This window comes from Protopterus annectens, chromosome 3.part0 (assembly GCF_019279795.1).
Source record: "Protopterus annectens isolate FY-2018-M chromosome 3.part0, PAN1.0, whole genome shotgun sequence".
NCBI classification, from domain to species: Eukaryota; Metazoa; Chordata; order Ceratodontiformes; family Protopteridae; genus Protopterus; species Protopterus annectens.
Window position 1 is genome coordinate 291,108,816 of NC_056731.1, and position 27,584 is coordinate 291,136,399.

At 40.0% G+C, this 27,584-nt stretch overlaps 1 protein-coding gene across 1 annotated transcript in view; it reads left to right on the forward strand.

The window, feature by feature from the left end:
- NGLY1 (N-glycanase 1) overlaps positions 1-27,584 on the forward strand; it is a 714,901-nt gene that overhangs the window by 570,017 nt on the left and 117,300 nt on the right. Inside the window, exon 9 of the mRNA XM_044064776.1 lies at positions 24,656-24,820. Coding sequence (XP_043920711.1) covers positions 24,656-24,820 — 165 coding nt within the window. The remainder of the gene's footprint in view (positions 1-24,655; positions 24,821-27,584) is intronic.

Genomic DNA, 27,584 nt, shown 5'->3' on the forward strand with positions numbered 1-27,584 from the left:
AACATACTCCTGCAAGATAGTATCTATCATCTTAGCACAAGGGTACTTCATACTGTTACGTGCGTCAACTAAGGGTCTCATAGGTGGATCAATCAAAGATTTATGAATCTTAGGTATACTAAAGAGGATAGGTATTCTAGGTGCAAGCATAGTTAAGTAGTTTAAAGTTGTTAAATCAGTCCTACCTTCGATAAAAAAATCATCGAATAAAGACTTTATAATTTGATATGCGTGATTTAATTCATGCTTAGATGATGCTTGATATGCTGTGTTGTTTATTGTAAACAACATTTTGCCAATTTACTGTTGTTGAGTCATAATAACAAGACCACCACCTTTGTCAGCTTGTAAAAATCTAACCCCGGTTGCTTTTAGTGACCGTTAAAGATGTCTTTTCCTCAAAGGAAATATTAATGGTTAAAGTGTTGTTCACATTCAAATGTAGCATGTTTCTGAAATCATTCTCACACATTTTTTCAAATAGATGCAATACAGGATGCATAGGTGGTATAAACATACTTGATGTATGTAAAATGTTAGATGCTACATTAGCACTACCAAAAACAAGGTTACATTTAGTTTCCTCAAGAATAATCTGAGGTCAATGATGGTTTTAACCAAGTTAGCTCGGTTGCTAGGAACAAAGGTGGTACCACGAGCTAATAGTTCAATAACATCAGGTTCTATATGAACAGAACTGTAGTTGAAAATTTTAAAGTCTTTAGTTGTATTGTAAAGTATAGTTAATTGGTTGGTAGTATGCAAACGTACCTCCCCCTCCTCCCTTGAGTATTGTTGTTGCTCCTGTTCATGTAATTGCTGCTGTAATGGGTGATCTTCCTCAAGTTGTAGTGCAAGGCTCCCGTCCGAAAATTTGTTGATTGTTGGGGGGGGTTGCGACTCGGTTTAGACCACCTGGTATATTATTGTCATTGTCAAGATGTACCAGAGGATCAATACTATTACCTCTGTCATTATTGGGAATATCGTTAGGATCGGAGTCGCAATTTTGAATGTTCTAATCTTGATAATTGTGTGTTGGAACTAAGTTGCTTTTTACCTGGGAGGGGGGAGGTTTGGGATACGCTGTTCCACTGCTATATGCTGCTCTATGCCGGTTACGTTTCTTGAGCTTCCCTTCTCTAATTTTGTCTATGTATCGATCAATACTGAAAAAAAATTATGTCATAGTCATACTGATAACGCACAAAGTTGATATGTTGTTGAATAGTTTAATTCAAACTAGTTGCTTCTTGCATAATTTCTGTAGCTTGCAATTGATAATGTTTGCATATCGTTTCCAGTAATTCGCAACCATGTTTGTTAAATAGTATAATTAGTTCCTGATGAAAACACGATCCTTCAATTAGTCCAGTCGGGTATTGCCAAGATCACAAACCTTTAGGCACTATGCCCTCACTGAGGCATTTACGAAAATATGCTATTTCAGTTTGAAGCTTCTTGTATTTAACCAACTGCTGGTCAAAATGCTTAAGTAATGTTGAAATGTATGTAGGATCCTTGGCCGGTTGCCCCTTAATTCCACTACAAGATGGAATTTGAAATGTTGGTGGTTGTGCTAACCATTCGGTCAAGTTGGGTGCTCCAATAAGCCCTTGGGATCGGATATGATCATTAGTAGGTTTATTACTATCACCTACAGTCCGTTGGTTCTCTCCTGTAGTTTCTGTTCGACTAGTAATTGATGTACTAGGATTAAACTCAGTGTTGGCCATATTTAAGGCTGCATTGTTAGAAGAATAATCAAGTGGTATCATAGTCTTACAGTTGTTGCAGTTAAAAAGGGCATTTACTTTTTTAGTTAATGCCTCCACTTGTTGTGTAAGAGCTTGAAACAATGGGAGCATTGAAGCGTTCTGATTATCCTGCTCGCTCAGTGAGGGAGTTGTAATTGGTGCCTTGTCTTCAGTCATACCAAACAATACCAAACAGTAAATACTGGTAAACTGGACAACACACAAATAAACTGAAAACAACAGCTCCTGGTAGAATAGACAGTCAAAGTACTGGAACGAACGCTCTAATGCTTAAGTGCTCTGATGCTGAATGTACAAGAAGTTACACAAATTGCAGTTCATGAAGAAGTCACTGTTTAAAAGAAATGATTTATTTACCAACCATAGAGTTAAGCGCTTTTCGTCCCACAGGTAGTGGGACTTCTTCAGACAACCAAAACATTAAAACACCATTACGGGCAAGGTGGTACAGGAGATCACAGGACTTACACACCTCCATCTATTTCTCAATGTACATCTCAGTAATTTATTTATTTTTTGTGTGTGGATCACTATTACTGGTACGAATATTATTATTTTCCATTATTTTTTCATTATTATTTATTTCTCAATACCCTTTATCAGTATATATACAACATATTAATAGTAATAACTAATTTTCTGTTTGAACAGACCTTTATATTCATTATTTGGTTAACTAAATAATATTTTTGGTGATATGATTAATCAGTTGATTTTTGTTTAGATTTATTCATCAATAAGCTAGTAAGGTTAATATTAGTATTAATGAATATTTACATCGCATACAATGTATTTAATTATTTTAGTGTAGACGAGCTTTAGCGAGTCCTAATTTTCTACCAAATTGTAATGACATTTTCATGACAAGATCTATATACACAACTAGTTTACAATATCAATGTAGTCATCATATATTGGACAGTTGCAACGTATATAATGCATTTTAGTTTTTGAGTGTTTGAAGAGCTAGTGCAAATCCTAGCCTTGTGTTAAACCGCAATGGCAACTTTATGACAGGATTTTGCATTGACACTTTTGTATAGCAGCGCTCCATTAACACTTGCACATCATGTACTACATGTGTACAGTGCATTATTTGCATTATTCATTTAACAATACTTTATGGTAATTTACTTTAATTACCTGGTGATATTTAGTGAGTTAGACAAAAGATCGTACTGTCACAGTTGCGTAAAATATTTTACATCTTTGCATCCCTGTTTAAACAGTTAAGGCAAATAGCCGATTTGGTTATATCAATATTTTTTACATTAGGATGTTGTGTGTCATCATTGTAATATATATATTATTATTAGAAAAGGAAGCAAACCTTCGATATGTGTGTTTAATGGTTTGATTACTTTTTACATCACTGTTACCAGTAACCTAGCAATGGCGTTTGTATTTTGGCACCAAACTAGGTTTTTAAACCCTGGTGTTTTAATGTTCTGGTTGTCTGAAGAAGTCCTACTACCTGTGGGATGAAAAGCACTTGACTCTATGGTTGGTAAATAAATCGTTTCTTTTAAACAGTGACTTCTTCATGAACTGCAATTTGTGTAACTTCTTGTGCATTCAGCATCAGAGCGTTCGTTCCAGTACTTTGACTGTCTATTCTACCAAGAGCTGTTGTTTTCAGTTTATTTGTGTGTTGTCCAGATATTCAGTGTTATTTATATTGCTAGTTATACAATTAAGCAGATATCTTCATATTTCTGTAACTTTCATAAGCAGGGAAGAATTTCTTGCTCTCATATGAAAATGTATGTCTGGTTAACAAAAGTTTTCTATATATGTCTAGGTTGCACAGTTTCCAAGATATGAATATTTGTTTGTGAAAGTTTAGTAAAAATATAATTCTGGGTTTGAGTATTGTGGCCATTCGGTTGAGAAAGACGGTAAGTGTGTGTGTTTGTCTGTGTGTAATTTAATATCATTAATTTCTGTATGAGAGAGAAAGTATGTGTGTGTGTGTGTGTGTGTGTGTGTGTGTAATCTAATATCATTAATTTCTGTATGAGAGAGAAAGTGCGTGTGTGTGTGTGTGTGTGTGTGTGTGTGTGTGTGTGTGTGTGCGCGTGTGTGTGCGTGTGTGTGTGTGTGTGTGTGTGTGCGTGTGTGTGCGTGTGCGTGCGTGTGCGTGTGCGTGTGTGCGTGTGTGTGTGTGTGCGTGTGTGTGTGTGTGTGTGTGTGTGTGTGTGTGTGTGTGTGTGTGTGTGTGTGTGTGTGTGTGTGTGTGTGTGTGTGTGTGTGTGTGTGTGTGTGTGTGTGTGTGTGTGTGTGTCTTGTTAGTGGGACTTTTAGGGAAAGGGTATTTAGTAACAATGTGTAGAGTTCAGCTCAGTGAAAGGAAAGGATTTGATGACACTTGTGTACGTGTGTTGGTAGGGGTTCCATTCATGAATTAACATGCCTGCAAAATTGTCAGAGCTGTGCTGGGTTCTCTTTTGCTGGATTTGGAGACATGATGCCCTAGTAATTTATCTCAGTTTTACAGAGGTTCCTTAGATTGAAATGATGAGTAATTTTCCTCGATGGGGTTCGTTTTCCATTTTATGCCATCCTACATGTATTTATTTCATAACCTGCGTAATAATCTTCATAATTTGTACAATATATAAAACTAGTACAACACCTGCACACTAGGATAGATGTTCTTGAGGAGTTTGGAAGCAAACTCAACAAACACATTTGAGAATTGGAATGAATATCCTTACTTATAAGGCTATGTGAAGTATTCCCTGCCTTGCTCTGCTGATAATGTATATACATATATGCTCATGATGTATTTCTCCAGATCAGTTTTAAATCATATAGACGTGCTTACTTCAGCTGTTACAAAATATATTATCATTGCACAATTTAGGGTGAAGTCTGGCAAGTTTAAATGACAAGAAGTGAGTTTTGTCAGCAATAATCTGTCAAACTTTTAGATATACAGTTGTGAATGTGAGGACTTTTACATCAGAATAAATTCCTTAAGGACTGCAATTTCCTTAGGAGTTAGCAGACACTAGCTTGTGTTAAGAATGCTTAATAGCTTTGTGGACTGAAAAGAAATGTATACTCAGACCACTTGGAATATTTGAATTTTCTTTAGGAAAACAAATTTGAATAACAATGCTTTTCAAACTCAGTAGTATATTTTTCTGGTAACAGAGACAATGGAAGCTGACTTAGCCATAAGTAAAATCGCTTACCTTATGGTTAGACTGACAGTGTTATTCCTAAAAAGATCATCACCCCCGTGTATGAATTTTAGATTATGCATGGTGGTTCAAGCCATGCTTTGGATATGACAATATTGTGTTGGCAAGCGTTATCCATATCTCCTGTTATCGGTGTATGCGATAAGGTGCAAACAGGTGTTTATGGTACAGATATTGCTTCACACCAGCGGTGTTGAGAAGTACTTGCCCAAGAATGTGAGTATTTGCAGCTCATGAATGTGCAGTAATATGTGTACCTTACTCATTATCAAGTGGTTAATTGCATTTATAAAAAGGGCATCTGTATAAATGCATGCATGTGTATATGAGCATTATATGTACGTAGTATATTTAATGCATAATATTTCGTTTTCCCATGCAACTAACTGATTGTTAGGAGTATTATTTGCTAACTGTCTGGAATTTGGGGATGAAATTTTCGTGGTAGTTATTTAAGTAACTTCTGTCAAAATATTATTTGTTACTGTGTACTTCCATCCATTTTTAAATGTGGACTGGCCTTATTCTGTAGTTGTTGTTCTTAGTTTCTGTATCATTTTATTGTTTTGTTTTAACTTTTGTGCTTTTTCTGAAGATATCTTTATTGCAGAGTCTTCTTAAATTCCAGGTCTAAGTTAGAAGGAAGCAAAATATATAATGAATCAATGATAGAGAAATTTTGCAACGAATGTTGAGATTTTGGAAACTTTGAGGGAAAAGGGATTTATGAATGAATATGATGGCCCATATTAACTTTCTGCTGTGCAGAGAATACATTTGATGCATAAAGAACTAGCAACATAATTGGTCAGTTTTCCTTGAGAGGAAGCATTGCTGAGTTTCCCATCAGTTTGGTAGACTTTGACAGAAAATGACATTTTACTAAGATGCATGCATATAAAATAAAAATATGTAAATGCACTGGTATGTTTTTCATGAAGATTACGTGTTTATGATACTCATGGACATGAACACATTTGATAAACTGAAGTTAGAAAATGCAGCTTAAGGTCTAGTAAATCAAGGGAGCTGCAGATGTAATAATTATGGAATGCTACACATAAATCACTTTGCAAGATTTTATAAAACAGAGTATAGGAGAAGCATTTCAAGTTTGTGTTGGTAGCTGAGGGTTGATCTTTTTTAACTGTGTGATATGTTTGTATTAGTGACATGCTAAAAGGGACATTATATTTTATAATTGGTGTGATCAGGCACAGTAAAGAGGAATGATAACTCTTTTGACCTGAAAGAGACAGCGTTAAGTATTAACTGACATAGATGGAATGATTTCTTGACTACTTCTGCTATGTGGTGGTCAAACAAATGGAAGTTGTCGACAAAGGGATCAAAATCTCTCACAACCATATCATTCTATAGTAGAGTGTCATCTGTACTCCAAGCTGTTGGTGAAATTTGTTTATAAAATATGATAATGCCGTACTACAACACCACTATTTATATGGTTTAGTTCTTGATTTGGTAAGCTACTGTTAGATGCTGAGTATAATGCCAGCATCCAGCTTGCAGTGGTCAGCAAATTTAATTATAGTAGCACCTGCAACTTTAGCTTTGTGGACTGGGAAGGCTGGAAAGACAGCTGTCCCACTATCCCTTTCTAGCCTAACATATGTTGATTCTGCATGCCTGACAATGGGGTCATCAATTAGTTCATAGGTTCATAGGTTCATAGGTTCATACTAGGCTATCTGCCCTAGGGCATTTATAAGCCTAGCCAGAGTATGTTTGGCTTTCGCCACCCATTTTAAATTAATTTTGCTATGCCCTTTTTCGAGGTTAGTATACTGTGCCTCTGTCTAACAGTGACACAGAAGTGATACCCGGGGTAAACCTACGATCTCCCATCCACTCATCAAGATTCCTCTTGAAAAGAGTCAATGAGGGACTCTGCCTAACCTGGGCTGGGATTTTATTCCAGAGTGAAGGGAGCCTCTGGGTTATGAATCTGTCCCTCCAGCATGTCCTATTTATTTCAGTGCTGAGGTTCAAGTCTCTCGAGCGTGTAGCTCGATGGGATTTGGATTTCTTGAGGTGCAGCATGTCCCTTAATTCCGGGTTGGACATGGCCTTATACGTCAGGCACAGGTCACCTCTGAGCAGGCAGTATGCCACTGAGTAGAGCTGGAGTTTCTTTAACCGGGCAGCATATGGCATCTGTTTGAGCCCTTTGATCCTCTTGGTGAGGTACTTTTGGGGTCTTTCCAGTTGCTGCAGGTGTTTGGTAAGGTATATCCCAAAAGGGGCATTGTACTCAATTATGGGCCTGATGAGGGATGAGTAAAGAGGCACAATGACCTCCCCTAATCTAGATGTGAATCCCTTCATGAATAGGTGGGCTATATAAAATGTTTTTCTAACCACTTTGGCCACGTGGTTGTCAAATGAGAGATTGCTATCAACTTGGGCCCCCAGGTCCCTAATTACTTCTTCTGTACTTAATGGATTACCACCTATGTGGTAATTTGTGGGCACTTTGTTTTTGCCAAAGGCGATGACTATACACTTTTGGCGTTTAGCTTGAGGCCATGGCTCTGGCACCAGTTGTCTGTTTCACTCAGGCCCTTTTGGAGGATGCTTGTGTCGGCTGGAGAGTCGATTATGGCACCCAGTTTGCAGTCATCTGCGAACTTGGTCAGCCACAGTCCTTCCGTGTTGGCCTGTACCTCCGAGAAATATATACCAAACAAGAGAGGTCCCAGGACTGAGCCTTGTGGGACGCCACTTGTAACTGGTTTGGAGTCTGACATGGCTCCAGCAATTCTAACCATGTGGGTTCTGTCCTTGAGCCAGTTTGCAACCCATCTAGTGACATAGGGGTTTATATTTAAGCTGGTGAGCTTATCTATAATGCCCAAGTGGGGTATTGTATCAAGGCTTTTGCGAGGTCCAGATAGGCTGTGTGGACCACCTTCCCTTCACAATGGCCTTGGTGACTGTTTCAAAGAAGTCAACCAGGTTTAAGAGGCAGGATCTGCCCTTAACAAAGCCAAACTGGGTAGGATCCAGTGTCTGTAGGTCCCCAATATCTTTATTTATGAGGTCCATGATGATCCTTTCCATAGCTTTGCAGACCAAGCTAGTCAGGCTTATGGGGCGATAGTTTCCAGGGTCCGTTGAGGCACCACCTTTGTGGAGAGGGACCACTGTTGCTGTACGCCACTCTTTGGGTACATATCCTGTAGTAAGGCTGAGGTTAAACAGTAGTTTTATGTTTGGGTTTAGCTCTTCTTGGAGTTCATGTAGGACGCAGCCTGGGACACCGTCTGGTCCCATTGATGCTGTGTTTTTTGCTTTGGAGAGGGCGGCTCCCAACTGAGCATCTGAGATGTCAGGGGGGCAGCACTCTGCTGGGATACATATTTGCCCTTTTGGTGGGGGGGGGGGTTTGCGCTGAACCTGTCAGCTAGGATGTTGGCAATGTCTGTGGGATCAGTGTATTTTTTGTCATTTTGGACTAATTCTGAGCATATCTGGGAATTCCCACCCAGGTTCCTAACATAACTAAAGAAATCCTTGTGATTATCCTTAGTGTCCTGTGCAATTTTTCTCTCGAAGCTGGCCTTTGACGATTTTATGAGTGCCCTTAGTTTTTTGCTAATACTGATCAGAGATGCCTTCCCTTTTTGGGATTTTGCTCTATCATGTAGTAGCTTCCTCCTTCTATTGTATAGTTTGTTTATGGCTGGGGTCCACCAGACAGGCCGTCTGCCTTTGGAGGATTGGGTCTTGGTTTTATTTGGGATTGCATGATCCATGCAGTCCTGAAGGTGTTCATAGAATGCATTTATAAAGGATTCTGCGGTCTGGGACGTATTTTCTTCAGGCCCGGGGGCTTTGAAGGATTCCACCTCGGTTTTGAGGAGTGTGAAATTTGCTTTAGAGAAGTTTTTCACTGTGGTTTTCTGGGCAGGGGGTGGGGTCGGGATGTGAATATCCAGTGAGATCAATTTATGGTCTGATCTTACCAGTGAGGGATACACTTCTGGTCTGGAGCATAGAGTCCCCATGTTGGTGATGTTCAGGTCCAGTATGTTTTCCCCTCTTGTGGGAGTGGTAACAAGTTGTTCCATAGCATTTGAGTTTATGAATTCTAGGAACCTTTGGGCAAGGGTGTTGGAGCTAGAGTAATGCTCCCAATCTATGTTTGGGTAGTTGAAGTCGCCCAATATAATGGTGTTCGGAGAGACCTTCATATTTTCCAGTGTTCTCAGGAAGGCCGAGTGGGGTTCCTGGGTTTGGGAGGGTGGTCTGTAGCAGGCTATAAACTGGAAGGCAGTTTTACCCACTGTTAGTTGCACATGGATAGTCTCCGATGCTTCGTGCTTTGCCACCAACCTGGAGGTGTGGGTATCTTTGATGAATATCGATACTCTCCCTCCTTTTGTGGTTCGGTCCAAGTTTTGGGGCCGAAAAGCATGGTATGAGGTATAACCTGGTAGTGCTGGGGTGCTCTCGGGACCCCTGAACCAGGTTTCTGTTACTGCACAGATATCGATGTTCTCCATGCTTAGGAGAGTTTCGAGTGCGTGCATCTTGAGGTTTAGACTTCTAGCATTGAGTAGCATTACTCTTAGTTTCTTATCCCTTGTGATACCTATGGAGGTGGGTTTGTCTTTTGAGCCTTGCCTAAAAAAGGCACTATGGGGGTAGCAAGAGCCTTTGCCAATATCCAGAAGCCCAGGGGTGACAGGTGCAAGCCGTCCCTAGCAAAGCATCGTGGCTTGTCGTGCATATCATCCCAAGCTGATAGGCATTGGATCCCCTTTGAATGACACCAATACTTAAGCCAATTGTTGAAATTGATCATCTTGTCTTCATATTGTGGCATCATTCTTGGTGAGGGTAAGATGCTACTCAAGGTCAGGGTCATACCAGCCTGGGCTACATGCTCAGAGAGCTCCTCTATGTCTCTTTTCATGTAGTCCAGGGAGGTACGTCTCAGGTCATTCACACCAGCATGGACAATGACTGAGTCATATTTGTACTTGCCTTGGAGTGACCTGAGTGCTTGTGTTATGTGGCGGATCCTAGCGCCAGACAGGCTGCTCACCGTGACCTTCTCCTTGTTCAGCCTGGTGAGCGGAACGTCAGTGTGCCTGACGATAGAGTCACCTATTACAAGTGTATCAGGTGTTGTTTAGCCTTAAGGGCTGTGACTGTTCGGCACACTGGCTTTGTGAGATATGTGTTGCACGTGTTTTTTTTTGGGGTAGCGGTTGCTTGGGTGTCTGCTTTGGAGGTCTCTGCTGCTTAGGCAGATCTTTATTTAGTGCCTCCGAGTATGTTTTTGTGTGATTATGTGTTTGGTTTGCTGTCGTGGTAGGTCTATGTGAGACTGGAATTGTAGTGAGTGTGGATGTTAAGTTGTCAATCTCGCCTTCATTCTTGCTGGATGGGTCCGGAGCCGATCCTCGGCTCCGACTCGGCACTAGCTTTAGCTCGAGAACTCCTTTTACCAGCTCGAGGCAACCCTATATCCCATGATGCAAGGCGGAACTACCTCAGATCTCGTTTGCCGCTTAGCGAAAGAGGTCTCCTTTGCCAGCTGAGGTAAGTTTTTTCTTGTTAAAGAAGAAAAAGTTTAGTTAGGGGTTTAATTTCCCTTCAGTGTTAGGTTAGCCTGTATTTAGTACAGCCCACCCTATTCCCTTCCTTTTTAAACTTTTAAAATAGTTTTTTCAGTTAAATCTTTAGTCAGGCCTAGTTCCCCAAGTTATTCCCTTCCTGTGTGTCTGTGTAGGGATTAAGTTGTGTGTTTGTGGGGACTGTTTGTGTATATCCTTTTAGGATGTCTAAGGAAGGCAAGGTCTCAGGCTTCAAGAAGTGTGACCAGTGCTGTCAAAAAATGTCCCTGACAGACGGTCACACTTCTTGTGTGTATTGCCGGGGCCCTTTGCACCTGCAGGACTCCTGTGCGTTGTGTCATGCCTTTAGCCAGAGAGTCCTGCAGGAAAGGAGGAACAAATTGATCCTCCGAGGTTTGTTAAAACCTGAAGGTTCTCCTCCTAAGCAAGGGGCAGGAAAACCTCTTAAGTCACCGAAGGCTCAGGCTACAGTGTCCAAGCCTCCTCCGGTGGCTCCGGCCCGTCGGGGCCGGTATCGGCCCGACTGGAGCCGATACTTCTTCTGCTAAAGTAGTGGGTTCGGTGCCGGCCGGCTCCGATACCCTGACTACTGTTGCCTTGTCGGCTCCGGCTGGAGCCGACACTTTATCCAGCATCGGAGCCGAGAGATCCTCGGCTCCATCTGGGGTTCTAGGGACCTCGGCTCCGATGGCTCCGACCCGCAAGAGATCCCGGTCCCCTTCGATACTAAGTATTCACTCGGCTCCGGGGTCTCCTCTTTTGTCGGAACGGAGCCATCGGAGCCGATCTTCGAGATCTTCCAGGCTGTCTGACCACGATTTGGAGAGGGTGGTAAGCAGGCTGTTGAAGTCTCAGGCACTGGCCCAAATGCTCCATAGCCCGTCTCAACAGACTTCGGCTACAGCCCCAATTCTTGAGATTCCTCCTCCGACTCCACACCAGAGTTCGGAGCCGGAGCTTCTTGGGACAGCGACTGTTTCGATGCCGGAGCCGATATATCCTTCGGCTCCGACATCCTCGGCTCCGATTTCCTCCTTGAGACTTTCCTTGGAGGGATCCGGTCGTCGGGTTTCCACTGTCGGCTCCGAGGGGGCTAGTGGCATCGGACCCTTGTCCGACCCCGCTCTCCCTCTCGGAGCTTCTGCTTTGGTAAGCTCGGCGCCGACATCGGCCTCGGAGCCTTCTCTCTCCTTGGAGCCGACCATTCCTGTTTCTTCGGAGCGGGTGTGTTCAGGTCTCCCGGGGAGAGGAGCCTTTGAGGTGATGAGGAGTGTCCTGGCCTCTGAGCCTGGTCAACGGTCTATCCCTCTAGCTCCTCCCTCATCAGTGCCTGCAGATGCCTCTTGCCAGCCTCTTGCTCTCAGGCCCAGGGATCCATCGCCCCAGGTTTCCCCACTGGGAATTTCCTCCTCTTCCGAGGTTTCTCCTGACCCTGCAGGGGAACCCCCTCGGAAGAGGACGTGTAAGAGGAAACACACAGACTCCCTGAGTCTACTACATCTGATACCGACTTAGATGAGTCGGAGGGTTCCCCGGTCCCCTCTGAGGATGTCTCATTTTCAGACATCCTTGAGCTCCTCAGACAGAGGGGAATTGGCCCTCCATTGACCCCTCCGAGGATGAGTCGGTATACCTGGAGGCTTTGGATCCCGACCCTCCACCTCCTGGGTGTCTCCGCCTTCGACCCACTCATGCAAGTAGTGGCTCGGAAGGCGTGGGCGCTCCAGATTCTGTGGAACCTGTCCCCAGGAGACCATCCAAGTTCATCACGGCCCCTTCGGACAAACAGTTCCTGTCCAAAGGTGTCTCTGTGGATGCTATGGTGGTGGCGGCCACTAAGAAGGAACTGGCGGATCCTTCAGTACCTGTCCATCCTCCTAATAAGGATTCTAGGACCATGGACAGGTATGGAAAGCGGATGTTTTCTTCAGCGACCTTTGCAATGCGTTCGCTGAATTACCTTTGTCACTTCACCAGGCTTCAACGAGATATTCTCAAGGAACTGGGAGAAGTAGTCCAGGATCCTTCAGCTGCTGGGGCTCAGGAAAAGATTGCCTCTCAGCTAGCTATCCTGAATTCGATATCTAACTCCTCCATGCGGCTCATATCTTATGCAGCCGATGGAACGAGTAGGGCCGCAGGCACAGGTGTTGCTCTTAGACGCCAAGCCTGGATGCGGCTGTGTAATTTTGCGGACCCCTTTAAGGCGTCCTTCACCAACACCCCCTTTGACGGTTCGGCTTTGTTCGGACCTCAGGTGAAGGATACTTTGACCAGATGTGAACAGGACGGTAAAACTCTTTCTGCCGTTGGAGTCCAGTTTTCCACTCCTTCTAGACCATATCCCAAGGGTCAGAAGGGGGGGAAGATGTGGTTCCGTAAAGCCCAAGGAGCTACACCGGACACACGTGGTCAGTTTACCCCAGAGGCAGAGGGGGTAACAATAATAGACGCCGCCCTAGAGGCAGGGGGGGTCCTCAGAACCAGGGCAACAGGGAGCCTCTTCCTGAGAAGCCCTTTCAGCATCCCTGAGGTGTTGCCCGACTGTCCACCCTTGGAGGCAGTCGGGGGAAGAATTTCGCTGTACCCAGTAGCCTGGCAATCCCTATCACAAGACAAGTGGGTACAGTCGATTATATCCGAGGGTTACAAAATCCCCTTCGAAAGGTTTCCCGTACCTCTACAATCCCTTCCAGACATCTCAACCGGTCAAAGGGATTTGGCAAAACAGGAAGTTTCAAAACTCCTGGGAAAAAGAGCCATCCAAACAGTGCCGGCAGACCAAGTAGGATCCGGCTTCTACTCAAGATTCTTTTTGGTCCCCAAAAGGACGGGAGATTGGAGACCAATACTAGACCTAAGCAGACTAAACAAATCTGTCAGAAAGGCAAGATTCCGGATGGTCACGCTGCAATCCATTCTGCCCTTTCTGGGCAAGGACAACTGGATGTGCTCGATAGACCTTCAGGATGCGTACTATCATATAAAGATTCACAGACGCTCCAGAAGGTTTCTCCGCTTTCGGCTGGGAACCAGTCATTACCAATTCAGAGCACTGCCCTTTGGCCTCACTTCAGCCCCCAGAGTGTTCACCAAATGCATGGCAGTGGTCACAGCTCACCTGAGACGTCGAGGATTCCAAGTGTTTCCTTATTTGGACGACTGGCTCCTCTCCGCCACCTCCAAGGATCAGCTTCTTTGGTCCAGAGACTACACCTTACAGCTTTGCAAGAGTCTAGGAATTTCGGTGAATTTCGAAAAATCCTCTCTGCTGCCTTGCCAATCTATCACCTTTATAGGCGCAGAGTTAGATACCGTCAGAATGTTAGCCAGGCTAACAAATCAAAGGATTCTGGACATCCAGAAATTTGTTCAGCTTCTGTTACAAAGCAACAAGGTCAAAGCCAGGTTTGTCTTGAAAGTTCTAGGCCTAATGGCTGCAGCCATTGTTCTTCTTCCACTGGCTCGCTTCCACATGCGTCTTCTGCAGTGGATGTTGTTCACGCAGTGGTCGTACCACGATCTGCCCATGAGACACAAGATCTTAGTGACACAGTCTTGCAGGGCTCATCTACGATGGTGGATATCTTCCCCTCTTCTTCATCAGGGCCGACCCTTTGTTCCCCCTCCTCTAGTTGCCACAGTCACCACGGATGCCTCTCTGATCGGGTGGGGACATTATCAGGGCAGGATGGTCCACGGGACGTGGCAACCCATAGAATACCACCTGCACATAAATGTCCTGGAGATGAGAGCAGTGCTTTTAACGTTGCAAGCCCTCGACGACTTTCTTCCCACAGGGACTATTGCAGTACAGACGGACAACATGTCTGTGGTCTGGTACATCAACAAACAGGGCGGAACCAGGTCCTATCCCTTATGTCGAGAAGCTCTCAGACTTTGGCAATGGGCGATCTCTTCTCAGCGGTTTCTGATAGCAACACACATCCCCGGCAGGTCCAACCTATTGGCGGACAGGCTAAGCAGATCTATTCTGATGCCTCACGAGTGGTCTCTCAATCAGTCTGTAGTGGATCAGATTTTTCTGAAGTGGGGCACCCCTTGTTGCGATCTTTTCGCTACCCCTCAAAACAGCAAGTGCCCAGATTACTTCACACTATTTCCTCTTCCAGGCCAACCCTTGAGAGACTCTCTAACCCAGGATTGGCCTCGGGGACTTCTTTATGTCTTTCCTCCCTTTCCATTGATTCCACAAGTCATTCAGAAAGCCACCGTGTTGAGAGCCAAATTGATCCTCATTGCTCCATATTGGCCTCGACAAATTTGGTTTCCGTCTCTACATCATCACCTTCTGGTGCAGCCCTGGCATCTGGACCCAGTTCCGGATCTTTTGATCCACCAGTCGGGTCAGCAGCACCGGGCCATTCATTCTCTCAACCTCACTGCTTGGTTGCTCCACTTCCTTCCCTAGCCAGGCTACCAATGATTTCTGACTCAGTCAGAGACATTTTAGTGTCTTCTTTAAAGTCGTCCACTAGAACTGTTTATGCTAGCAAGTGGCGACGTTTTTCTATTTGGGCAAACGCCAGAAATATTGATCCTTTCACCGCTCCTATACATTCTGTTTTGGATTTCCTGGCGGAGGTTTTTCATTCGGGATCGTCATCATCTACAGTCAAAGTACAACTGGCTGCTATTTCCAAATTTCATGTTGGCTTGCAGGACAATAACATCATGTCTCATAGGTTATGCAAAGCCTTTTTGAGAGGAGTTTTTCTCCTAAAACCGCCTATGAAACATCCTCCTCCGCAATGGGATCTGAACTTAATGTTGGCATCCCTAATTCTACCTCCTTTCGAACCGTCTGCTACGTGTTCTTTAAAGTTGTTGACATGGAAAACTATATTTTTGCTGGCTGTTACTTCTGCAAGAAGAGTTTCTGAGATTCAGGCCCTCTGTATTCGTTCACCTTATCTGGTGTTTCATAAGGATAGGGTTTCGCTCAGAACTAACCCTTCCTTTCTGCCCAAGGTGGTATCTCAAGCCAATATTAACCAATCTATTGATCTACCAGTTTTCTTTCCTAACTATTCTGACAGAGCTGAACAGAAGCTGCATTTTTTGGATGTTCATCGTCAGCTCAGGTACTACTTACATAGGACTAAACAAATTAGAAAATCAGACCAATTGTTTGTCTCCTATGCAGAAAACAGGTTGGGTTTTCCAGTATCTAAAGTGACCTTATCTAGATGGTTGACTTCCACCATTTCCTATGTGTACTCTCTAAGGGGCAAACAACTATCTTCTAAGCCAAAAGCACATTCGACCAGGAGTCTATCCACTTCTGTAGCCTTTCAGGATAGACTTCCCATTGACACTATTTGTGCAGCAGCTACTTGGGCCACGCCTCATACCTTTGTGTCTCATTACAAGTTGGATTTGGCCTCCAGAGATAGGGCCAGTTTTGGTTCCACTGTTCTCAAGAGTCTGTTCCATTGAGCCACCCGGGATACAGGTGCTAGGGGCGGTCCCATCCAGCAAGAATGAAGTAGATTGACAACTTAACATTTAGAAGTTATGTACCTACCATAACGTTCCATGTTAGTTGTCTTCTCTCGCCTTCTTTCTTGCGTCCCTCCCTCCTTCCCCCTGGCCTGGACAGATCTTGGAGAGTTCCTATTAGATTGTTTCCTCTGGAGCATTGTTATGAGGACTTCTTTTAGGAACCATGGTTCCTAATTATATTAGAATAAGTCTTTAGCAGGGTTAGTTAGCTGCCAAACGAGATCTGAGGTAGTTCCGCCTTGCATCATGGGATATAGGGTTGCCTCGAGCTGGTAAAAGGAGTTCTCGAGCTAAAGCTAGTGCCGAGTCGGAGCCGAGGATCGGCTCCGAACCCATCCAGCAAGAAAGAAGGCGAGAGAAGACAACTAACATGGAACGTTATGGTAGGTACATAACTTCTAATTTCCTTCTCCTCCTGACTGGTTTTGCCAGTACTGAGTTGAGAGAGCTTAGCTTCCAGTTTGGCTATATGGTTGCATCTCTCACATGTGTTGGAATTTGTTGGGAGGAGGAGAGGGTTGTCTGTGTACATGAGGCAGTTGTAACATTGCCTCAAGATTCCCATATTCACCAGCTGGACCAGAGAGGAGATTTACAACTGACCTTTGGACATGCTAGAATAATATTGGGAATTCCTTTATAATTGAAAACAAGGGCCAATGGGGAGCGAGGGTGTAGTGCTTTTAATTTTTAGTGCTGACTTATAATTGCTTTAGTGAGCAAGTGCCAGGTAACAAGTGCAATGTGTTACAGGTAACTTAAAATGCAAAAACGACAAACAGTAACTTTCTTTCAAGCGAAGCAAGGAAATAAGTACCGTAAGCAATGCAGATATCACTAGGGATCCACAGAAGCGCTGAGAAGCCGCGTTTTAGGTGGAATTAGCGTTCCAGGGAAATAACAAGCATACAAACAAAGCTAGATTCAGCAGGCCTGGATCTAGTCTATGCTACAGCAAACAAGGTGTACCAATTTCAGTAAGATACAGTTCAAATATTCAGGCACTATAAACCTTTAACCAGAAATTCCCAGCTCAGAAGGGCAGAGTCCAGCCTCTCCTCCCACAAGACTGCAGACCACGAACCTTCTTAATGTAAAATAACTGGCCTGAAGCCCAAGTGCTTAAACCAGAGCTAATACACTTTAAGAATAACAGACACTGAGCTCTCAATCAGCAGTTCCCAACTTAGAAGGATGAAAGCTACCTGTCCTGCCACCACAGTGCATGCCACAAACCTTCCTAATGTAGAACAACTGGTCTGAAGCCCAAGTGCTTAATCCAAAAGACTTAGAATGATAGCTACACTTTAACCAAGTTACTACCAAGCAGTAATAAATACAACTGAATACTTTAAATAATGCCTGGATTAGTGCTCAAGTTATACAAACAAAGCTAGATTCAGCAGGCCTGGATCTAGTCTATGCTACAGCAAACAAGGTGTTGTTGCTCTAACTCTGATGAAACAACTACATGAACTGGCAAAGAAGAAATTACAGTCTGATCAGAGAATATTACACTGGTATAGTTTGGTATAGTGCACAAATTCAGTATAACTAACAATAATGTTAGGGTTGAAGAGGCAGTGTAATTTAAAGTTACTAATATCACAGAATAAGTGCCAAGGGAAACAAAACCAGTCCCCAGAAAACAATAAAAGGATTTTATTCAGCCAAATACGTCACTTAAAACACATTAATGCTCCACAATGTGAAAAGACATTTTCGTCATTAAAACTTCATCAGTTGTGGACTGTAAGCACAAAGTACCCTTATATATTACCAGGAGCGGCCTTAGGTCAACTGGAGCCCTAGGCGAAAGGGCTCCATGGCGCCCCTCCCACACCACCTGGTGCCCCATCCTGGTCTACCTACATCAAATAAATACTGGAAAAGCTCCCCTGCTAGAGCGGCGCCCTAGGCGGCCGCCTAGTTGGCCTATACCTAAGGCCGGCTATGTATATTACCCACATATACATACATAACAATCAAGTAAATTAAGCGTATTTAAAGGAACATCTTGTTAAAAAATTCTGTAAACAAATGTTTACTTCACTCTATTCAAATCGTATATGTACTGAATTGCCACTAAGTGAACATTTGAATACCTATTTAAGTACTTTAAAACCTTGAGTAAAAAACTGTCCATATGAATAGCTTTTAAAAACTATTTAAAATAAGTTTAATTGATCATTTAATATATATATATATATATATATATATATATGTGTGTGTGTGTGTGTGTGTGTGTGTGTGTGTATATATATATATATATATGCACATTATTTTTGTGTTGGAGCTCCCTCCTGTGGCTGAAGCCTAATATTACAACTAAAAAGTGAATAGAAAATTAAACCTGGTGAATAAATTCATACACATTTAACCCTGCTGTTAAATATATATATATATATATATATATATATATATATATATATATATATATATATATACATATACACACACACACAGACTATTTCAAACTGTTAGTACTGGTAAACGAACTTATAAAAACATATGAAAACGAGAGTACCTGCTCTGAGACATATTGTAACTTTTACAATTTAGCATCTGAAATGTTTTCATTTAAACCTGGTGGTACATTTGCTTGTAATGTCACTTGCCACCATTGCTCCCTATATTCAGTCCTTTTTCCCACAACCCACCTCTTGTGTCTTTCTCCACCCTTTCTAAAACAAAAAATAAATAATGGGCATTCGTACATATTTGCTGATGTTTATACAGAGCATTGTCTCTTTTCTAGTACGCATGTCCTAGCCGTGCTCATATATTCATTTATTTAGTTTCTATTCAGTCTATCCCACATAGAAAGAAGAACATATTTGACACACCGCTAAGTATATTAAGCCACTTGAATCACAATTATAAAATCCTTTTCTTTTCACTAACAAGTTTCTACCTTCTAAAGATATATTTTCCTTGTTGTATACATATATACTTTGTGCACAATAACCACATTTGTATGTTCCATTCTTTCTCTTGCTGATATTCACTTGCCCATAATAATTTTCTACTAAGTTCTTCAGGTTGTTGGAATTTTTATAAATAATTTTTAGTGTTTTCATTGATATTTTGTCCAAGTCTGTAAAACTTGTAAACCTTTTCCACTCAGATTCCATAATCTTATTTATCATATTGGTACTAGCATTTTATTCCAATACAAGTGCCCTTCCAAAAATCTTCATCCTTATGGTACTATTTATTAACTTCGTTATCAGAGTTGACCCCAAGAATGGGCTTAAATCTATCACGTCTCCCTTTCCATGTTTTTTTTTTTTGCTAAATCATAGAATCAGTGTATTTCCTAGCCTTGAACATGGTATCCAATGTCGCAACCTCCTTCTCAAAATCTTTGTCAACCAAGGTCATCCTACATGACCTAACAAACTGACCTTTTACTATATTCTTTTTATAGTGCAAAGGATGTGCGCTATTAAAATGTAAGTATGAATTCGAGAAGGTGGTTTTCCTATATACTTTAGAATTAAACCTGTTGTTTTCTTTATATATTTTCACATCCAAATATTGTAATCTTACTTGTGAAACTTTATGTGTAAATTCTAAAAAAACTGGTACTGTTGTTTAAAAATCCTAAAAATTCTTGTATTTTCTCATTTGGGGCATCAGTGTATTGTGCCTAAAGGCTTAAGGGTATGGAAATAGCTTAACAATGTAATAGCTGGCAGTGATTTTCACAACAAACTTTTAGAAAATTTTAATAGATGTGGACTGGATATTTTTAAAGCAATGGTAAAAGAAAATGATAGGTTGAATGTTGAATTACAGAAAGAGATAGAATTTCTGAATGCTTATATTACAGATGATGTAATTCACTCTATTCTTTCTGAACAATATAAATTTTATAATATAATGGTTGAAATAGATGAAAAGTGTGATGACTTAGTTAAAAGAAAACTAAAGAAGTTAGAGAGAGATTTAAATGAACATAAAAACAAACGGAATTATCCTAAACCGAAGTTTGTTTATAGGGCATAGGTACCCAATGGAAGGAACCAGGGACATGATTTGGATCAAAACAAAGATGTGCAAATAGGGGAACAAGTGAACAAATTGGCTGATTTTAACGAAACCCTACCCCTGAGAAGATCAGAAAAAATTAGGAGTATGGACAAGAACCACCATCAGAAACAGAATTTTTGGAGGGTGGGAGAAAGGGTGAGGGTGAGATACTAAACATGGCAAGTATCCCTTACCCCGATTTAGAATGTGACAAAAATATGATTAAGCAGGATGACAATAATATGTACAGATTTGTGAAAATGGCTTTAGTATATACAAAAATATGATTAAGCAGGATGAAAATAATATGTACAGATTTGTGAAAAATGGCTATAGTATATACAATATTAGTGAAATAGAACTGAAAGAGGAACACTTCAGCCTTCTATCTAGAAGTGTGAAGGTTATACCTTTAAGGAAAGATGACCTAGCAAAAATTTTAATGGATGTGAAGATGTTTATAAGAAAAATTAATTTAGAATTATTCTTCCCACAGGACAAGGTTATTAACCAATGTAGTGAAATAAAGAAAAAAAGTGTCTTTAATCATCCCTTATACTCACAGATCTAAAATTTGGAATTTATTGTGGAGAATGAAATAAGAAAAGGTTTTTCTAAGGTAAAATGTAAGGCAAATTTGGATGTTAATGAAAACAAAGTTTTAAAAGAACTTAGGAATAATAAGAATTTAAGAGTTATGAAACCCGATAAGAGAGGGGAAATAGTATTAATGGACATCCTGACATATGAAGGAAAAATGAACAATATGTTAATGGACACCAGTAAATATACCAGTGTGTCAAGGAACAAAATCAGTATAGCATATGGAAGAATAGATTTGGCCCTAGAGGACATGGTTTTGGAAGGTTTAATAGATCACAAAACTTTACGTTTTTTAAAGGTAGAAAAGCCTAGAATACCGTCCATATTTGGAATCCCCAATGTATATAAAGATGGACTACACCCATCTCTGAGACCTATACTTTCAGCAGAAGGTTTGAAAACCTCTCCCTTGGCAAAATATATTGACATCACATTAAAAAGTATTTGGCTAAAAAGAAAAAAAATATACTGAGGGATTCTTGGGATTTTTTAAGAGAATTAAAAGGGGATTTATTTAGGGAAGATATGTCATTTTTAACAATTGATTTTGTAGATCTTTTTTCTAGCATTCCTCACACAGAAGGCATCAAATTATTAGAGGAAATAATTTTTCTTGAAAAAGATTTAACACACAATGAATGCTTGACATGCTTACAATTGATGGAACTGATTTTAAAATATAATTTTATAAATTTTAAAGGTGAATTTTATCATCAAATAAAAGGGGTGGCAATGGGTGCAGCATGCACTTATGCAAACATAGTTCTGGCTATATGGGAAGAAAAAATAGTTTTAAATTCTATTTATAAGGAATGTTGGTCTATGTATAGAAAGGTTTTTAGATGATATTTGTATTTTTTGGATAGCCCCAAATGAGAAAATACCAGAATGTTTAAGATTTTTAAACAACAGTACCTGTTTTTTTAGAAGTTACACATACAGTTTCGCAAGAAAGATTACAATATTTGGATGTGGAAATATATAAAGAAAACAATAGGTTTAATTCTAAAGTATATAAGAAAACCACCTTCTCAAATTCCTACTTGCATTTTAATAGTGCACATCCTTTGCACTATAAAAAGACTATAGTAAAAGGTCAGTTTGTTAGGTCATGTGGGATGACCTCGGTTGACAAAGATTTTGAGAAGGAGGCTGCAGCATTGGAGACCATGTTCAAGGCTAGGAAATACCCTGATTCTGTGATTGAGCAAATAAAAAAAAAGTATGGAAAGGGAGCTGAGACAGATTTAAGCCCGTTCTCGGGGTCAACTCCGATAACGAAATTAATAAACAGTACCATAAGGATGAAGATTTTGGAAGGGCACTAGTATTGGACTAGAATGCTAGTACCAATATGATAAAAAAGATTATGGAATCTAAGTGGAAATGGTTTACAAGTTTTACAGACTTGGACAAAATATCAAAGAACAAATTAAAAATTATTTATAAAAATTCCCACAACCAGAGGAATTTAGTAGAAAATGATTATGGGCAAGTGAATATGAAAAAGAGAAAGAATGGAACATACAAATGTGGTTATTGTGCACAAAGTATATATGTATACAACAAGGAAAATATATCTTTAGAAGGTAGAAACTTGTTAGTGAAAAGAAAAGGATTTTATAATTGTGATTCAAGTGGCTTAATATACTTAGCGGTGTGTCAGATATGTTCTTCTTTCTATGTGGGATAGACTGAATAGAAACTAAATAAATGAATATATGAGCACGGCTAGGACATGCGTACTAGAAAAGAGACAATGCTCTGTATAAACATCAGCAAATATGTACAAATGCCCATTATTTATTTTTTGTTTTAGAAAGGGCGGAGAAAGACACAAGAGGTGGGTTGTGGGAAAAAGGACTGAATATAGGGAGCAATGGTGGCAAGTGACATTACAAGCAAATGTACCGCCAGGTTTAAATGAGAACATTTCAATAGCTCCCTTGTTAAAATTAAGAGCTGCTAAATTGTAAAAATTACAGTATGTCTCAGAGCAGGTACTCTTGTTTTCACATGTTTTTATAAGTTTGTTTACCAGTACTAATATTTTAAAATAGTGTATATATATTTATTTAACAGCACCATTACATGTGTATGAATTTATTGATGACATTTACTTTTCTATTCACTTTTTAGTTGTAATATTAAGCTTTAGCCACAAGAGGGAGCGACAACACAAGAAATAATGTGTGTGTGTGTGTGTGTGTGTGTGTGTGTGTGTGTGTGTGTGTGTGTGTGTGTGTGTGTGTGTGTGTGTACATATATATATATATATATATATATATATAAAATGATTGATTAAACTTTTATTTTAAATAGTTTTTAAAGGTTATTCATATGGACAGTTTTTTTATTCAAAGTTTTAAAGTATTTAAGTACGTGTTGAAATGTTCACTTAGTAGCAATTCAGTGCATATAAGATTTTAATAGAGTGAAATCAACATTTTTTACACATTTTTTTTAACAAGATGTTCCTTTAAATATGTTTAATTAATTAATTGATTGTTATGTATGTAAATGTGGGTAATATATAAGGGTGCTTTGTGCTTACAGTCCACATCTGATGAAGTTTTAATGACGAAAACGGATTTTCACATTGTGGAGAGCTAATGTGCTTTAAGTGACGTATTTGGCTGAATAAAATCCTTCTATTGTTTTCTGGGTACTGGTTTCGTTCCCCTTGGCACTTATTTGGTGATTTTGGAGTTTTATCTTGGTGCCTTGAGCGAACATTTTGTGGATTTAAAGTTACTAAGATCCAAGAGTAGTACACAACTGTAGTTTGGTACAGTAGGCAGATACGGAAGTACGAGAGTGATTTGCAAATTCCATATATTAACAATAGTATGAACACTGAACATGTAGTAAAACCAATGTGTACTATAGAAGAGTAAATACAAATGCCACTAATAGCATTAGCAGAGTTTGATGCAGTTGTCACAGACCACTCACATCAAGACTTCACTTCTACTGTTTGAATAAAGAGAGGTTGATTTGGCTACCACAAAGCACACCACTTCAAAGAATCGGTAGCCTTAGATAATACACAATGATTACATCTAGAATGCCAAAAAATGCAAACTTAAGCGTTAATAGGCTTAGAGGCCTAAAATGATGGCCTCTTAGATTTATTAAACCCAATGGCCATATGCTTGGATGCCTAAAATGTCCTCCAAATGAACCTATGTTGAGGGAGTAAATATTTTTTATAAAATTGCCCTTTTTAGATGACTAAGTGCCCCTCACACCCTCCATCCCCCCCAGCCTTCAACAGCTTCCAGCATCTCTGATTATAGTTATTTATTGAAAGACAAGAATGCACCCACTATTATCACTGTAAAGAATACATCATACTAGAAACATTGCTGTTTGTACAGTTTTAATGTTGTTGTGTCTTTCGGCTTTTTCCGGTTAGGGGTCGCCACAGTGGAATTGTTGTTATTATTCACAAAATATTTACATTTCTTTGTCTAATGCTTTTTAAGTTGATTTTTCAAAATATGATCTGGAATGCAAGGATGTGTGTGTTGACTGTTAAAGGTGTGAAATTCCACACTACATAGCTGTCAGTGAGTTAAAGTTTCTTTTTTTTATTGTGGACTAGATGGGCACATGTTGAAAATTAAGGTGATATTACAGAACTAGTAACATTAGTGATAGACTGAGAGAGAAAGAGTGATGTATGAAATAGTTTTTCAAACAACTTAACATAGTACAAACAAAACAGAAGTATTTAAATGATTATAGCGGAGCATTTATTATTGACAGAAGAGACAAAAACATTCCAGGGTGATCAAATAGACTGCAACTTTATTGGAGTGACTGGAAATCAATGGGTTAGCAGTCCTTATTGGACAGAAATTATTGTTTCTTTTTCTTTTTTGTTTGTTTTCAGCGACAACAGTCTTTACCTGATGCTAGAAAAAGAATTCTTCTTGAATGTTTGCTTGCAGAACTGGTTGAATTTATTTCACCAAAGACACCAAACCCTGGGGAACTAGGAGGGAGAACATCAGGATCTCTGGCATGGAGAGTGGCCAGAGGTGAAACAAGCTTGCAGGTATGCATTTACACTGAATTATTTTCCCAAACAGTTTTTATTTTCATGTAATATTAATTTTTCATTTTCAAACCTACAGGTTTGCATAGCACACAAGATAGGACACACAAGATATTTTATAAGGCTACAATTTCATCATTATTCTCCAGTACTGTACTTTAGAATGCCCCTTATTCATGAATGCATAACAATATTATACCTATATTACGATATAGTGATGCTAGCAACATCGTAAGTACCACCATTTCACTTTACTCTCTACCCTTGCAAAACCCAAGGAAACCTTGTACTGGTACATTTAATCTTTTTTTTAGAAACTTACATATTACTTCCATTATGTTGATTTCTGTCAATTTCATTTCTCTTCTTTAAGACAGTGTCATTCATTTGCTTGTTTGTTTATTTATTTGTTAACTGGTTATTCGACTGGATCATTCCCAGTTCTTTTCCATCCATGACCTAGCCCACAAAGACTAGGGTGAATGTAGGGGTTCAGTAGAGAGAGATGAAAAGTCAGCAAGCAAAGGAGAGTAGTAGTGCTGAAATTGAACTCATCCTCAAGTCTTGGTGAGTATCTTCACGAGGCGGACTCTTTTTTCACAAAATCTCACCAAGGCGACACTGATATATAGACTGTATTTATATAGCATATATCATGGACAGAAATAAGTCAAAAACAAAAAAGATAGCTGGGTGCAGAAGACCCAGGATAAAAAAGTGCCCATTCCTGGTAGGTGCACTGGTGCTAGGACTGGAAAAAATGACAGTGTAGAATCCTCAAAATATGGAAACATTCCTACAATGGGGCCATGCTCAGGGGGAGGATGCCCCCCACCCTGTTGTAGAAGGAAGTAACAGTCCACAGAAATCACCAAAATTGATATGCCAAACAAGAGCCATAAAGGTGATAGAGTGGACTATTGAGGATAAGAAAGAAATTATGTATTGTTACTATTATGTAAAAAGCCCAGAATTTCCAGACACAAGATATACAGAATGATTAAGACAGAATTTAGAGGAAAGAAAAATACTTCTGCAGGAAAACCTCTCAGAAGCTTCAAATAAAAATTTGCGTTCATTAATACAACAGATTTTTGAAAAACAGTATATAGCTCAATAAACGTTGATCTGTTTGGAAAAAGAAGCATCTGAGGAGGTGAGAAAATATAAGCAACAAAACCTAGAGATATTTGAAAAATATAAAAAAGAAATATGGACATGGGAAAGAAAGAGAGATTTGATATGGTGCAATATTTATGCAAAGGAGAAAGCCAAGTTAATTAATATACCGAAGGTAGTCTCAGATATATTTGAAGAAAAATACAGGCAAAGGCATTCAGATATGAAACATTTCACAATAAAAAGACTAAAAGCACAAAGATTTAATGTCGAAAAGACGATTAGTAAAGGAGAAGTTAAAGAAATAGAAGTTGAAGTTATGAAGTGCCTGTGAAGTGAAGGATTTAATGTAGAAGGTCTAAAACAGACTACATCACAGTATGCTTGAGTGAGTCCCCAGGATAAGGAAAAGCAAGAAGATCAGGAGACATGTGAAGAAGAAATATGGACAGGGGAAAGGAAAAGAGATTTAATATGGTGTAATATTTATGCAAAGGAGAAAGCAAAACTAACCAATATAAAAAGAGCAACACCAAAGATATTTGAAGAAAAATAGGCAAAGGAATCCGGATATGGAAAACTTTACAATACAAAAAATAAGACTAAGAGGAAAAGTAGAAAAAGAGATCAGTAATGGAGAAGTCAAATAAATAAAAATTGAGGTTATGGAACAGCTGCAAAGAGAAGGATTCAGTGTAGAAAACTGAATGCAGAAAGCACTGCAGCAGGATAGAGCAATGGATATCCAAATTAAGGGGAAACAAGTGGAACAGGAAGCAATTGGTCAGGTGCCATATCAAGATATTTTGGAGGCTTCCACAGGAAACCAGTATAAATGTTCACTTGAAGCTAGACAGCAAGGGAAGGAACAGGAAACTGTGGAAACTCTGTTGCAATCAATGTTGAGGAGTGATAGGCCACTGAGTTCCCATATGACAGAGCAACAGATGACACAGGATGAAATTGAAGAGAATGTGCCACAGAAAGATGCTTTCGAGCTGTCTATAGAATGCTTGCAGGAAACGGAAAGCAAGGGATGTGCTCTCAGTTTGGAAGAAAATGAGCTAAGAGAAGAGTTGCTGGATTTAATGGAGACATGGCTAGATATATTAAGATCAATGAGAGAAATAAACTGCAGAAGGTCAATAAAACCCAAAAAGTAAGAAGTCTGATAAAACAAATGAATGCAGTAATTAGGACTGTCCATAGAGATCCATGTGATATAACAGAAGTAAACAGTAGTAAAAGACAAGAAGGTAGCAAACCCAATAGGTAATCCAGAAGTAAAATTATATCCACAAAGTGTTTATTGTCTTGCAGCTTAAAAAAGTTTAAAAACAAACTGCTGTTGTAAAAAGTCAAACAGGTGTAGGGTTTTCATCTTACAAGTGAAAGACATCATCAGAACCATTGCATTTAGAGCAGCTAAGCTTTTATAACCAAAACCCCACCCTAAATTGAAAACAAGTCATGAAGCCAAGTCCTGCATTTAAAGCTACATACTCAGCTAGCAAGTAAACAGGATATAGTACTGTGTTGCTAAATTAATAACTAATAAAGTTCATTCACAAGATCACAGGGCAGTGAAGGAAAGGAAGGGGAGAAATCGAATACCATCGTGGAAGTATTGAATAGAGAAAACTAT